The 15,898-nt window shown below is 40.8% G+C and overlaps 1 protein-coding gene across 2 annotated transcripts in view; it reads right to left on the reverse strand.

Annotated features, from left to right (window-relative positions):
* The window catches only part of KCTD3 (potassium channel tetramerization domain containing 3), a 47,817-nt gene that overhangs the window by 21,025 nt on the left and 10,894 nt on the right, over positions 1-15,898 (reverse strand). For both annotated transcript variants that reach the window (XM_053309190.1, XM_053309195.1), the window contains exons 2-9: positions 15,605-15,658; positions 11,899-11,944; positions 9,682-9,755; positions 8,646-8,704; positions 8,050-8,130; positions 6,554-6,694; positions 5,005-5,095; positions 3,585-3,775 (exon numbers count right to left, since the gene is read on the reverse strand). In XM_053309190.1, coding sequence (XP_053165165.1) covers positions 3,585-3,775; positions 5,005-5,095; positions 6,554-6,694; positions 8,050-8,130; positions 8,646-8,704; positions 9,682-9,755; positions 11,899-11,944; positions 15,605-15,658 — 737 coding nt within the window. The remainder of the gene's footprint in view (positions 1-3,584; positions 3,776-5,004; positions 5,096-6,553; positions 6,695-8,049; positions 8,131-8,645; positions 8,705-9,681; positions 9,756-11,898; positions 11,945-15,604; positions 15,659-15,898) is intronic.

Here is a 15,898-nt window from a genome sequence, read left to right on the forward strand (position 1 = left end):
ATCAGATAAGCAGTAATAAGCTTACAGCATGAGGCAGTATTAGAAAACTTAAGTATGCTGCCAAATCAAGTGCTCTCCAATGTAGGTTTGAATTGTAATAATATTATAAGGCCACTTAAGAATTAATCCATCCTGCAGTGGATAGCCATTCAATTATATCTTTTATCACATCAAAAGCTCAAGATGCTTAACATTTCAACAACACTGTTGAGGGTAAATTGTGACACCAAGACAATGATGTTATTTTAAAGTGGAAAACAACGGTCTGTTAGGTTTTCTGATATCAACCAAGCAGCTTGGTGTATAAAGTGACTTAATTACAATGCCAAATAATTTTTCAGGGCATATGATCGTATCTGGTGCTGACTATATTTAACAGCAGGGCATATAAAAGCAGGCGAAAATAAAAAGCAGAGAAACAACTAGAATTGATTACTCTGGAGAAGGATGAGGTTCAGGGAAATCAAGGAAGACAGCATGAATAGTCTGAAGGAATTTAAAGTGTCACTCCTGCTTAGGCTCAACAATCCTGATGGCCGTCCACAGGGAAGACGATGGTATAAGTAATGACAGGTTCTTGTCTTAAGGGGCCCTCTCAGTAAAATATTGCTTATAGCAGCAATCCAGTAGTGGTATCTTATGTAAGTAATATTGAAGGGAAAACAGCCTCTGGGAGAGCTGTATCATGGAGATGCCAGCCCTTGCAATTTTCCATGGATGGTGTTGTCAGGTTCTGAAGAGTGTTTGTAACAACAAATTGTTTCTTTTACAGGACATGAACAAAGCACTACCTCTCTACCCCAAGGCAGGGCTGCTAAAAAAGCCTCTGGAAGGGCAGGGGCGGGGGGAGTTCTCTGAAAGAGAAAAGTCTTGCTTTATTATATCACTAAAAAGGAACTGAACACACATTTGGGACAATATTAATTTCAGTGCATCCTTAATTTTCGAAAAATGCAACATACATGATATAGTTCTGAACAAAATCTTGTATACACTGTTGATGTTGATTTTCCTATTTGTTTCACAAATTTTAAATAATAACTTAATTTTTTTAATAAGACTTGCATAGTTTTTAGAAATTCACTATCAATTAATAATCAAGAGCCAAGCCACCCAATATCTGCATAGCCTTGCTCTAAATTCTGTTGGTCACAAAATAATGAAGAGTGGGATGCAATATAGTCTTTTTATTACACATTTCCATAGGCAAAATTAGCATGAATTTAATAAAAAACATTATTCATTACATTTTTGTACCACCCACTCGCATCTCTAGGCAGTTTATAAAAATTTAAAATCAACACTTAACACATAATTAGACAACCCCCACCACACACAACTAGCAGTCCCACAACAAATGCCTACTTTAAAAGGTTTGTCTTTAGGTCTATTTAAAAGCCAACAGAGAGAACAAGACCTGCATCTCTGCAGGGAGTGCATTCCCAAGTGAGAAGCAGCAACCAAGGTGGTCCAACTCCAGGTTGCCACCAGATCAACTGGTGGCAACCGCAGGACCTCCATGGATGATCTTAATAAATGGTAGGCTTGATGTAATGTAAACTCATTAGTGATACTAGTCACAATTCAAAGACCAGCATGCACATGGGCACAGAAAATGCTACCATTCCAGCTCTATTCCCTACAGACTCCTGTTTGCAAGTGAAACTGAGATAATGCAATTGTAAGGATCCTTAGATCCGAGAAGATCTAGAGAAGATCTAGATTTAGAGAGAGGAGAGCTGGTCTTGTGGTAGCAAGCACGACTTGTCCCCTTAGCTAAGCCACCCTGGTTACATATGAAAGGGAGACTAGAAGTGTGAGCACTGTTAAGATATTCCCCTTAGGGGATGGAGCTGCTCTGGGAAGAGCATCTAGGTTCCAAGTTCCTTCCCTGGCATCTCTAAGATAGGGCTGAGAGAGATTCCTGCCTGCAACCTTGGAGAAGCCACTGTCAGTCTGTGTAGACAATACTGAGCTAGATGGACCTATGGTCTGACTCAGTATATGGCAGCTTCCTATGTTCCTAAGCAGGACATGACTACACTGTGTGTCCCAAATTCAAACGCTTCTTCACTAGGAAGAATCTGAACCAGATACTGTAAGCAAGAGAGAGAGGTGGGCTTATGAAAAACTCTTCCATTTTTCCAGTTCTCTGTACCACTTGGCAGAAAACAATATAGGCAATGCAAGTCACCCCAATAGAAGAGAGGGCAGAGCAGATCTGAGCCTCAGGTTCCTCTTCCACACGCGGATCAGGTATCAGCAGGGATGGTGCACAGTTTCTCTGAAATGGTAAAACTCTTCTTTTTGCCACTGCAAACATCTATGCACTTGGGATTTATTTATTTTTTTAATTAAGGTGTGTATGCAGCTTACATAGATAGCTGGCTTATACTGAGTCAGACCATTGCTCGATCTAGCTCACTATTGTCTACACAGACTGGGAGCAGCTCTCCAAAGTTTCAGGCAGGAGTCTCTCCCAGCCCTACCTGGAGATGCCAGGGAGTGAACCTGGGGCCTCCTGCATGCAAAGCAGTGGCAGCACACTACAAGCCCCTGCACTGCTTGAGCACCCATTGCCAATCCCCCAATGCGTTTACATTTTATTGTTCTCAGCCACAGATTCAAACATTTTCTACTACACTTTAGAACTGAATGACTATTCAGTTCACTTTGTCCACTAAAATACTGACTCCCTCAGGGGCTTCATTACATGAAGGCAGGAAAGAAAACTTGCTCTCTCAAGTACCTCTCTAAATATACAACTAAATTTTAGGGGAAATGCATGCAACAAGATGCCACCATTTATCCTACTGAGTGAACAAAATCTGTGGTGACAGCTCTTCATAGCTGGAGGGAACCACATGTTATCATAGTTACACCATTATTTAGATGCTACTTTTGGAACTCAAGAGATTCCTCATATTGGTCTCTTCACCCCAGCTCAAAAAGGCCATGGCTGATGCTCGGAAGCAAATATGTATATTAATAAGCAAGACAAGCTATCAATCAGATATCTGGAGTGGAATATTTGGCTTATGAGAGCTTTTTTCATATTTATGCATCTTCTCATAACATGAAGCCTTTGGCCCTGGAACCGTCTGATGCCTTGTGCAAGCTATCCTTGCTAATTTCTGCTCAAAACGTAAGTGGCAAAGCATTGCCCAAATAGTCTTTTTTGAAGGTTATCAAAAGGAGACCTTGAGAAACATAGCTTTTAGTATGAACACAACAAGCTGGCAATCATTCCAAACTGTCAACTTTAATTTCCACTTTCAGGTTCACCATACAGAGCTAAAGTCAGTCAGTCACAAATTGAATTATGTTTTACTCATTATCACAACAGGGCTTCAATAACACTTCAAAAAAATCACAAAAACCAACATCCACTCATTAAGGCAACAGTGTATTTTAGGTTTTAGCTTCTCTCTCATTTAAAAACTGCTTTAGCTTATAAGAGACTGTTAGAAGCAACTATATGAAGAAAGAAATGTATGAAAATTAAGCTCTCTTTCACTGTAGGAAAATATTTTTAAACACTAAACTGATACGTATTAGTAGCATAAATAAAAATTCACACTCGCCTATTTCACTGCCGCTACCGCCATCCTGAACACTCCACAGGATAATGCTGCTCTCAGAGGCAACAGCAACCATTTTATCTTTGTCTCCATGCGGACCACCAACAACTTTAGCATTCAGAGCCACACGTTCAATAGTCCAGTCTAGGTATGGACTTGTGAACACCTGTTGCCATCCAGAGGATTCCTTGATTCTGAAAGAAAGGAATGCATATTTAACATTCTCCCAAGTTCCTCCAAGCAAGCATTCCAAGGCATTCCTGAAATTCATATCTAACCATTTTAATCCCAACAGGCAAGGAACAAAAGGAAGATTTCAGATACAGCCATTCTAGACTTCCATTCATGGAAAGAATGCTGTTTGCACAAGGGGGAAGGGAGGAGTAGTTTTCACTCATCTTCCTTCTGTAGTTCCCTGCATGTTCCCACCCCACAAAAAATCTGCTCCTGTAAATTGCTGGCCTTTTAGGAGCAGATTTGGAGAGTGCATGAGAGTTCAAAGGGAAGGAGAGAGTGGCAAAAATCTCACACCCCCTGCACAAAAATGGAACTTCTTCCATGAATAGAAGAAGCTCTTAGGATACAACTCTATGCATCTTACATTGTTATAACTAAGGTAGAAATACTACTGAGTACAAGTTCAACATCTGACAAACAGAACTTTAATAACTTACTGAGTCTGGATTAATCTACTAGCAGACAACTTTTAGAACAAATGAGTGAATAGAACCTTGTCTAGTATTCTAAAGATGGTCCCCCATGATGCATTTTTCACATGATTATGTTAAACTATCAGAAGTAGTCCCAGCAGTGGGGAAGAAGGCAGGAATCAATACAATTATTACATACCAATTATTCTGGTATCTAGTCCATATAAGAGGCTAATATATTGGTGTGGCTTTTCATTGCACAAGCATTAGTATAATAGATGCAAGATTAAAAATATCCAAGCAAGTAATGGTTTGGGTCCAATTATCAGTCCACTAAGCATCTATTGAAAAAGACGGGCTCTCTCTAGTATTGTACCATCACGTGGGATCTCTTCAGTGTGGAGAGAATTTATGTCCTCTGAAGCTCAGATCAAGGTTAGCAGTTCCATCTTTCAACAAGAATGTTCTACTTCTTTATGTTGCATGCACATGTGGGTGAACATTTAAGCTGTTAGATAATTATGTCTTCAGAGAAGTGGCCATAAGAATGGGACCATCATGCCTGATCTGTGGAAGTTATAACATTTTGGACATTCATAAAAATATGAAGCTATAACGTTTCTTCTCCATGCTATACACTTGGTTGTAACAAGTTGTGTTCAAGTTAAAATAAGCACTCATAATTGAGGAAGTTTGCTGTCCCATGAAACAGCAAGTTACAAATACATGTTAAGAAGTAAACACTGGAATGATATTACCCATCTTGTTTTTACCTATAACAAACTGCAAAATGAGCATATGCTGCTACAATCCAGTTGTGATGGCCAGCTACTATCAACACTTTTCGTGGATCTACAGGAAACCCTAAAAATAAACCACATGGCAAACGTTAAACAACATTACTGTGGGCTGGAGATTTGTTTTTCTTTAACCATCACTCTCATTTTTAGTCAGGGAAGAATATATTCTGCAATTGCCCAACTGCACCATCTAAGTATGAGATATAGTGAAAAGCTTGCAGATCTGACATTATCCATGGTTAAGGGGATACACTGTGGAATATTGTGCTCTTCAATTGTGCTGTGCAGAGTTCCCCTGAAGCTCTTAATCATGGTTTCATCCTATGTCCTAAATCAACATTAACCAGGGTTCACTCTTAAACCAGCATTTCTAATCAGGATTTGGAACTGGCTGCAAATGCTAGGTTGTGAGCAATCCTTTATCAGGAGAACATATATTAAAGTTAAGACAAACGTAATTATGGTTATTATTAAGGGTGGACAGTTCAGGATTAAGCCTAAAATTATCATGCATAGATAGAGCCACCTGTAAGACAGGACAGCCATGCAGTTTGCCATTAATATCTGAAGATACAATCAGTCCAGGTTGGTGAATGCTAGTGGCAGCAGCTGAGCTCACTAGGGTCTCTCTCAACCTTGCTATTCAAAACCCTTTAAGTGGAGATGTCATTGTTTCACCCTGGGAGTTTGTACATGCAAAAGTGTGCTCTGCCTTTAACCCCTCACCAACTGCCAGCTGCATACACACTGATCCCATATGCCAAAATCTTCCTGTTCACACCATCAGAATGCGAGTAGCAGTCACGCAGCACAACGACTACCACACATGAGAGTTAACAGAGCAGACAGCAACTGCAGTGTTAAGGGAGACAGAGCTGCATCGTCTGGCACTGTGTGTGAGCACATCTGCACTTTTCGTCTCTCACTTAACCCATGAAAGCATGTGCATGCTCAAATGCAGCAGTGGTGCAACCAAGCACAGTCTTGTGTACGGTTGTGTATAAAATTGTATTCAAGTTTGTTAACTTGAAATGTGTTCCATCTCTGGTTATGGTTTTCTTGATATTGAACGCTCTGGATAATTTTTCCATGCACTTCCTTTTAAAGTTAGTGAGCACATATGGCTTAGTCACAGACAAAAAGTGTTTTCCTGTTAACTTAAATATACTTCAATGTGCTTAACTGAGAAGAATTAGATTTGAGGTCCCAAACCAATACTCCAAGGGCATGTAAGCAAGTTCCAACAAAGCAGTTTCAACTGCAAAGAGCCTGAAGTTGTAGCCAGCACAGCACACACTACATGCAACTTGGTCATTTTGTTCCCTAGGCTTAACACCTAAACAAACTGCAGCCTGTCTAGGATATTTGCACTGAAGGGATATGCAAAAGAAAAACGGCTTATCAATGTCATGATTGTCAAGGATAAGAAACAGGACATCAACCTAAGAACCAATTTTGAATTTTTAGATGCAACTGTTAAAGAGACTTAATTTATTAAGCAAATGAAAATAACTTTCCTTACCTAGCCTGACTATATCTTCTCCAGTACCAGTCAATGAAGGCTGTATACTTCCTCCACGGGGCTCACCTTCAGAGCAATTCTGAGGTGTTCGAACATCAACAGATGCCCCAGTTGTACTGCTGATCTTACGACTGGGAATGCCTAAAGCGGAGGGGAGGACTGTGTCAATTCCATTTTCTTAGCTTAGACAAGGGCTGCCGAACATTCAAAATACATATTTTGTTCATAATATTAATAGCCACTCCATTTTAAAGTTTTGGTGCACGATTCATAAATATCAAAACAGTGCACTATTAAGAGAGACTTGCAACATATAGTTTGCAATATGCTCAGGGGGAAGTCAATAACCCTCTTAAAAAGCATTACCTGTCAACAGGATAGAAGTCTATAAAATCATGCATGGTGTGGAGAGAGTGGATAGAGAGAAATTCTTCTCCCTCTCACAGAACATTAGAACCAGAGGTCATCCCAGGAAATTTGGGACCAATAAACGAAAGTACTTTTTCACACAATGCATAATCCACTTGTGGAATTCTCTGCCACAAGATGTGGTGGCAGCCAACAACCTGGATGGGCATAAGAGGGGTTTGGATAACTTCATGGAGGAGAGGTCTATCGACAGCTACTAGTTGGAGGGCTATAGGACACCTCCAGCCTCAGAGGCACGATGCCTCTCAATACCAGTTGCAGGGGAGTAACAGCAGGAGAGAGGGCATGCCCTTAACTCCTGCCTGTAGGCTTCCAGCAGCATCTGGTGGGCCATTGTGTGAAATAGGATGCTGGACTAGATGAGCCTTGGGCCTGATCCAGCAGGGCTGTTCTTATGTTCTTAACAGGCTTTGAGCAGTATATTTACAGCCCTGGAATTAAGCACTCGTGTGGTCACAACTCAAGAGTTTCAATGAACACAGAGTGCCACTGCATTTCCCGGTGGGGATCCACAAGGATTTGTTCTAGCTACTCAGTGAGCTCTCTTTGGCCTAAAAGGAGGAGGGCTCTCATGCAGCCATGAAGTACAGGCAGAGAGGCAAGACAAGTGGATGACCTATTTTCAAGGCCAGCATACTCCCTCCAAATCCAGGCTATGAATTATATCAACTATTCTACATTATATCCATTCTGGAATAAGTCAACCACTTGTGATCTCACTTTCTGTACTAGATCAAATTCCAGTCGTAATTCTTGTGATCACGCATACTACTTCAAAGGCATTATGACAGCAACTGACAAAGGGCCCTGCGGTATGCATAACTAAAACATTTGATAAGGTCTTGAAGTTAAAACTTTATAGCGGACATCAGGAGCGGGCCACATTGTAAAGACAATGAAGCCTTTCAGAAGTGCAAACAGCAAATGCAATAGACTGACTAGTTCAAACTTACTTTGACTAGCCACAAAGAGATAAAGAGTTCTCACAGGTTTGCAAGACCTGGGTTTTTCAAGAGTTGCTTCTTGTTGTGGAGGTCAGCAATGGCATACAAAGTGGATGGAAGTACCTGGAGGTGGAAGGTATCCATGGAAAAGCACACTGCCACAAGAGGAGCGCTCCAGCTCTTCGCACAAAAGCAGTCTTCGCACTGAAGGGAATAACAGGTGCATCTTAAGAGAAAACTTTACATATGAAAAACAAAATGGTTTGCATCACACGTGTTTATGTCTTTAACGCCTTTCAGGCAGTCAAGTCTTGATGTCAAACACTACTACTACTACTACTACTACTACTACGAATATTTATATACCGCTCTCCAACCATAGTTCTCAAAGCGGTTTACATAGAAAAATAAATCATACATATATATGATGGTCCCCTGTCTCCAAAGGGCTCACAATCTAAAAAAACAAACACAAGGCAGATACCAGCAACAGCCACTGGAGGGATGCTGTGCTGGGGTCGGATAGGGCCAGTTGCTCTCCCCCTGCTAAATATAAGAGAATCGCCACTTTAAAAGGTGTTTCTTTGTTCAGTTAACTTAAAGACATCCAATTTTATTGCACATGATCCAACAGTGCACTTCATAACATGTTGGTAAACAAGGTCACTAAACTATCACCGAGTTAACATTATGGGTCAGGTTAGTACATTTTTTTTTACCTAAAGGTGTGATTCCATAAAATTCTGCTTCATGCCTGAGTACATTAATGCTTACACCCCTGCAAAAAATAAAAAAATAAATAGGAATACTATTTGAACACCAGACTAAATAATTTCTCAGAACAAAAATTAGGATTCCTAAAGAATTCAAGTCTAAATCACTTGTAAGAAGATCTATTTTCATATAGCTAGTGAAACTATTTCACTGATAACTGAAAATTGCTCTTCATGCTATTAATAAAAAGCATTCCCTACACAAGAGCTATATCTATAGCAAATACAAAGACATATGGAGGCAGATGTATATTCTTTTAAAATAAGTAGATTTCTTAATGCCTGCTCCCATGAACTGTGCAAATCACAGAACTAAGAAAGTCTTCTGGGATACACACAGCAGAACTAATATTTCAATAATCAGATGTGCACAAAGAACTGGGAGCAGAGTCAAATAGGTTGGGTGTGCATGTACATTTGTGGAAGAGTGTCTCCAAGCCCAATTTCTCTGTGATTAGACCTCGGAAACTCTAAGATTTCTCATATCCAAGACTCTGGTTGCTGGATTGGACCAGAAGGGCTTGTGCCACACAATGAAGGCTACAGCTTCTGGAGATCCCAAAGGATCCAAACACATGAGAACGATCTAAGACCAGATACTGGATTGAGGCAGAATTAACTGGGTCTCTCTAGAACAGGGCTTGAAAACTTCAGAGTTTTCACACAAACATCCTCAAGATTTTGGACTACAACTTCCACCAGTCCAAACTACTGGCCACTGTAGCTGGGGATGGGAGAAATTGTAGTTCAAAAACAGCCAGAGGGCTGAAGTTGTACAGCCCTAAAAATTTGGGAGAGCAGATTGTTTTGTGGCATTCAAAGGACTAGTTCCGATATCCCCACAGTTAAGTACAAACATATCTTGAAACTGATTTTTTAAAGCGATTTACTACAGTGTTTTACAACTACTTCTAAAAATTAAAAAAGCTTTTTCAGAAGTGTTGCTAAGATGATGCTGAGAAATCAAAATACTATTTCTTACCGCAAATCTAGTTCTTTTGTTCGAAGAAAATTTAAAATAGGTGCAAATGCTGCAGGATCTCTATCAATAAATATCTATAAAGAAAGGACAGCCCACTTATAAGTTTTGCAGAAACATTTTAATTACAAGTATAATCTAGTACCTTTAAGACCCATTGACCTCAAATCAACAAGTTTAAGTAGGTACACTTAACTCTTCTCTTAAAATGAATGAGATCGAAAAGTGCTTAATTTTGGCAGTATTATGGTCTTATATGCATGACAAAAACTTGACCCAGTACAAAACAACTCAGTGTTAAAACAAATTGTCAAATTACAGCCACAATACAAGCCTCAGTGGGCTGATGAAGGGGACACCTCATGCTCAGGATTCCACCCAGGATAAGTCTGAGAACAGACTTCCAGTTCTATCTAGGATGTTACTGAAATTCATAATTCTATATTTGGACTTACTATGAACTGAACACCATTATCCTGAAAAGTTCTCCTGCTCAGAGTGTAAAAATGATATTCTGCACATGTATAATTAATTTTCATGAAGGCCAGGCAACTTTGAAGGCATCATGTGCAAAGATTTATTTAACATTTACCCTTACTTTTAAACTCTTTGATTACTGTGAATTGTGTGGCCATAACCAGACCACATGAGTAATAAACGTTTTGTTTCATAAGCTAAATCTTAATTTGGGTCACTTCTCTCAAGTGTTTCCTGCAAATGTTTTATGTGGTTGCAGTCCCCCATTCAGCTTAAAATCTTCTTTGATTCCTGAATGCCTTTGTAGGCAGCAGGGGTTGTATTTCCATAGCTATGCTGAAAACTGCAATTCCCAGTGGCAACACATCAGCATACATGTACCAGCATCACAACCTGGGAGAAAGCAGTTGACAAGAAAGTTCCTAACACACCGAGATGATTCCAAATTAAGATGAGGAGAGTACATCCATCACTGGTTCATCAGAGGGAGGAACATAGGAAACTGCCTTATACTGAGCCAGACCATTCATCCATCTAGCTCAGTAGTGTCACTGTCAATACTGACTGGCAATAGCTCTGCAAGGTTTCAGGCAAGTCTCTCTCCCAGTACTACCTTGAGATGCCAGGGATTGAACATAGGACTGTCCGTATGCAAAGCAGTCACTCTACCAGTGAGCTAACAGCCCCAGATAAGGAGAAAGCAGGGAGCTAAGTACCATCTGAACAGAGCAAACACGATCACATTTGTATCTCACCTTTTGTTTCGCAAAGAGACCATGGGCAGCATATTTCAAGCTGTTCCACATAGTCACTAGCCATGCTCAGGCAGTGAGTGTCATGGCTGAGAACAAGTTTGAGATGCCCTTAATCCAAGTTCAAAACCTAAACCAGGGGTTCCTAACCTGTGGTATTCCTGATGTTGCTGAACTACAATGCCCATCATGCCCAGCTACAATTTATTGTGACTGAGATGGGAGTTGTAGTTCAGCAACATCCAAGTACCACAGGTTGGGAATCTCTGAACTACACCATGCTGGCTCTTTTCCCTGAAATCTTTCCACACAAGGCCCATGAAATGAAAAGGAACCACGCAAGGGGGTCATGCCCACTCAATTCTTGACTGTGTATACGAAGGAGATTGTTTTTGTACAATGAGAATATCAGTTTCCATGAAGGCTAGTATAGCAACTGCTGGGGTGATTATTTTTATTAGAGTAAAAATCGGGTGGGGCGGAGAGAAGCAGTCATTTTAGTTTTATGGCATTAATAGCTTCAGCTATCTAAGTGGTTAACCACAGCAGTTTGGCCAGGACTGCCTGGAAATACCAGGATCACCACGCTCTTGTAAACATAGCCATTTATTTAGAAAACCTATAAATTGACATACAAGGAGGTCATTCATACAAGCAAAAACTGTTTTCTACCCGGGTTTGGGAGCTGTGTGTACTCCCAATTTTTGATTGTGTGAAAGCAAGGTCAGAGGAAAACCTGGGTAGCTTTCTCTCCTACCTTGCTTCCACACAACCACTTCTACCCAGATTTTCCTCTTACCTTGCTTCCACACAACCAGAAACTGGGAGCACACACAGCTCCCAAACCCAGATAGAACACAGCTTTTGATTGTGTGAATGACCTCAAGATATTACCAATAATACCAGATCCTATAAACATAGTTCCGTGCTGCCAAGCTTAACACAGAGCTCAAAATTCTTATTCTGAGAAGTAACACCACAAAATACTCACAGCACCAGTTTCATCTTTCAGTGTTGAAATTCTTCCACTCAGCAAACTAAAACACAAAATAAATCAAAGTTACGGCTCTGCATGGGAAGAAGAGAAGTGGGGGGAAAGAGACAAAAAGAAACCATAGGGGCAATTACAGTTAGATACACACACACTTTAGATTCCACAAATAAAAATTAAAGAATCAAACAGGTATTACTATTCGAACAAGTACACCCACATACCCAAAACCAAATTATTCATGGTGGAACTACAATTAAGAGGGAAACAGCATTCAAAACACAGGTTACACGAAGGCATTTGCAGGAGAGATGCCCTGCCAACATATGTTCTTCCCCTCTCCCTTGCATTCGCTTTATTTCAGCAAACAGAGGATTGGGAACATGCATTTGTTGAGAAAAGTGTAGTTCTAGCCTCTGATAAGTTCACGAAAGGATTTCTCCACTCAAGAGTTCATCATGAGATGTAAAGACTAGATCTTAACTCATGACAATTTATTGAACTGACATACCCACTACTGGAACTGAATATGAACTCAAAGAGCATTTCTAGAATAATGACTGGAGAAGGAGATTGCCAAGCATCTACAAATCCACTTGCCAGCACACCAGTGTGCTCAGTCCTCTGGCAAGCAGGGACACACAGCACCATAGAGATCTCGTCTTCAGGGGTCTCATTCCCACTGCTATTTTTGAGAAGGTAAGAAACAGCAGGAATCTATTCTGAGCAGTAGGAGAGGGCTCCCACTATTTCTTACCATCTCCATATCCCACTGCCAATGACAGAAGATCTGCTCCTCTCCTAAGCCCTCTGCCTGAAAAGGATCTGAGGGTAGAGGGGCTATTGGGGGTGACCACAAATAATGGCTGGCTAGTGAGCCAAGCCTACATTTGTGGATCCTGAATATCCTAATTATGAACTGGCAACAATGGTGTGGGTTTTGCTGAAGACTTTGAAAACAAAACAATTCTGAAAGTTTTCCTGATGCATTAAATCAATTCCGAACCAATTTAGCTTGTTTGATATATCAATTTAGTGAACTAAGTCTATAACATGTTATAAATATTTCAAAAGTTCTTCCAATTGCCAAAAGCATTTGAGCTGAATCTGTGAAAAAAACCTATAATGCATACGTAATGGATTTTATTCAAGCTTTTTAAAGCTTTAAAATATTTTAAAATGAAATACTTGTAAACATATCAGATATATAGGAGTCAGTTGACTCAGTTCACCCGCTGAACAAAAATCTTACTAGTCAGATGGTTCCTCAAGCTATCCTGATACATGTGTACTGTTGGGAAGAAGCTACACTAGCCTACCACATTGCATAAACACAATCATATCGGTTTACCTGGGAGTAAGCCCCCGTTTAATTCAATGGAACTTACTTCTGAGTAGACATGCATAAGAGTGCACTGTAATTTAAGTACTATTCTTTCAATGAGTCTGCTGTAAATGACACAGACACCACTGTGAAGCAGTCATGTTACAATCCTCCAATCAGTGATGATGATGAAAGGGGGATCTTTTTCTTTTTTTAAAATGGGGATGCATGCACCCATGGAGGAAAGCAGAGGGAGAGAGGGGGCTGCCTCTACATCAGAGCTCTGCCTACAGGGAGAGCCAAGTCACCAAGGCAAGCGCCCACCCCGCAAACTGCTTTCTCTGTAGAATCTAGCTACCATGGAGGAAAGGCAGTCAGATGTACATACCTTGGTGATTGGGCTCTGTCCATAAGGCAGCCTCTCTCTGCCACCACCACCACCCTCATTTTCTTCCATGCTGGGTTCTAAGCCTCAACCAAGGAAGGTAGAGGGGAAGGGTGATGCCGCCCAACTGAGCTCTGCCTACAGGGCGAGCCCGGGGCCTCTGACCTGCTTTCCTCCTCAGCAATTAGACAGACCCAAGGGAGAAAAGCAGTTTGGAGGTGCTTGACTTGGCAATCGGGTCATTGGGGTCTCTCTTTAGTTGCAGAGGCACCACTTTCCTCTCTCACAGCTTGGGATTCCTCTGTTGTGATTTGTATCCAAGTCGCAGAAGAAAGCCGAGGAAGGGGGCCTGTCTTCACGAATGACTAGGTTCTCCTTCACCCACCAACCCCGTGATAGCATGAGGATTGTGGTGGGGGTGGGCCTGCATTTACCCACTCAAATCACTTCATTTTGCACTTGTAACTAACAAGCAGATGGTTGCATTTCCTGATCCCTGCGGAGCACTCTCCTAACCCCATTTATTTGATCATGTATCAGCAAGCAGCGGCTGCTGGCAGACTCGAGGAGGGGGAGGGGACTCCCATAATGCACTCTACACTTGCACGGTGCATTGTTGGAGCTCTGGGGGGCAGAGCGGGGGCACATCCCATCCCGGCACCTTGACCCTCAGAGTTACCGGCAGGACAATCGACTGCAGGGAGGTAAGCACTTTCGAGCTTCCTCCCTGCAAACTGGGTACCCCTTTCTCACTGCAATGCATGTGAGAAAGGGCTCTGGATGTCAGCCAGTGATAACTGGTTCAGGAGGAAAAAATTGCAATGATAGCTATACTACATTAAATAAATTCCAAGACTGAAAATGGAATTTAAAAACCAAATACTTGCCAAAGCAACATGAAAAGCATACTATTAGGAGGGCAAAAAATCACTGCAATTTATCAGATCTACTCAATTGTTTTGAGAATGCACATTTACTTCCAATAATTACATATATTGCACAGGAGAAGCTGTACATATTCCTCTCTCTATGTGGTAGCCCCCACCACTTTTAGCAACAAAGAAGATACTACAGCACACCAACTGCTCAGAACACATTGATAATGGTTTAATTCTTTTTATCATGCAAGTTGCTAAGACTAGATAATGCTATCAGGACTCTCTGTGAAAACAGAACATTTTGTCATCTAGTCACAGCATCTTGGTTGGGGATTGGGGGAGGATGCACAGAGTTTGCAATTTGAAGTATTTTTTGCAGTGCTATTTTAGAAGGCAGTTGTTCCTAGCCCTGGAATATCATGCTGTTTCCCAGTTCCTCAAGAGCCAGGACTAGAACTGGGGATACTCAAGTTCAAATCCCTACTTAACCATGATGCTTACTGGGCGATTTTAGACCAGTCACACTCTCAGTATCTAGCTTACCTCACACATTTATTGAAAGGGTAAAATGGAGGTTTGAGGAAATCATATGTGCTACCTTGAACTTCTTGGAGAAAGGATGGGATATAAATAAAAACCTATATATCAGTTGAGAACCAGAATTAGGGACAAATGCTAACATAATTTCAAACCACTGGGAAATACTATAGTCCAGTTTTAGTCTTCTGGTAGTTTAACTGCAGAAGTCAAAGAAGCAAGTGTCAAGTTCAACTCAGGCTGACAAAGGGAGGTGGGAAAACTGAGCTTATTCCATATTCCACAAGACCCTCTCAAAATGCAAGTGTTTTTTTGAGAAAAGAGAAACCCCCTTTTCTCATCACAAAGAGCACAGGTTCGAGGGGATCTGGATTGTTAGGGACTATGTTGCAATCAAACCGTAACATCTTTCAGTACTATATACATGCTCCCCATCCTCACTCTGTCTCCGTAAAATATAGCTAAAGTAAGTCACTAAGGCTCAAGCCTATGAATACTTACTTGGAAGTAAGTCTCAAAGTTTAGTGACACTTCTTACACTTACTTCTGAGCAAAAATGCATAGAATCAGGATGCAAAATACCTGGAAAAAAAGGAATCTGGAATCCACATTAGTGTTTGTCTTGAAGTGCTGAACCTGGAAGAGAAAGATTAAATGTCAATACAGAGTTCTTTTTCAAGCTCCGAACATGAAATCTATAGAAGTGTTTATTCATTCTTTTGTGCCCAAGGAAAAAATAGTGCTTGTTGTTGTCCATTGCCAATGGTCTATTTAAAATATGAAATATCCAAGTTATTTATTCCCAATATGCCCCATTTAAGTCAGATTTCAGAGTAGGCCATTTTAAGATAGCAGCCCCTAAAGAGGGCTCCATTT

Source organism: Hemicordylus capensis, chromosome 1, assembly GCF_027244095.1.
Source record: "Hemicordylus capensis ecotype Gifberg chromosome 1, rHemCap1.1.pri, whole genome shotgun sequence".
Classification (NCBI taxonomy): Eukaryota; Metazoa; Chordata; class Lepidosauria; order Squamata; family Cordylidae; genus Hemicordylus; species Hemicordylus capensis.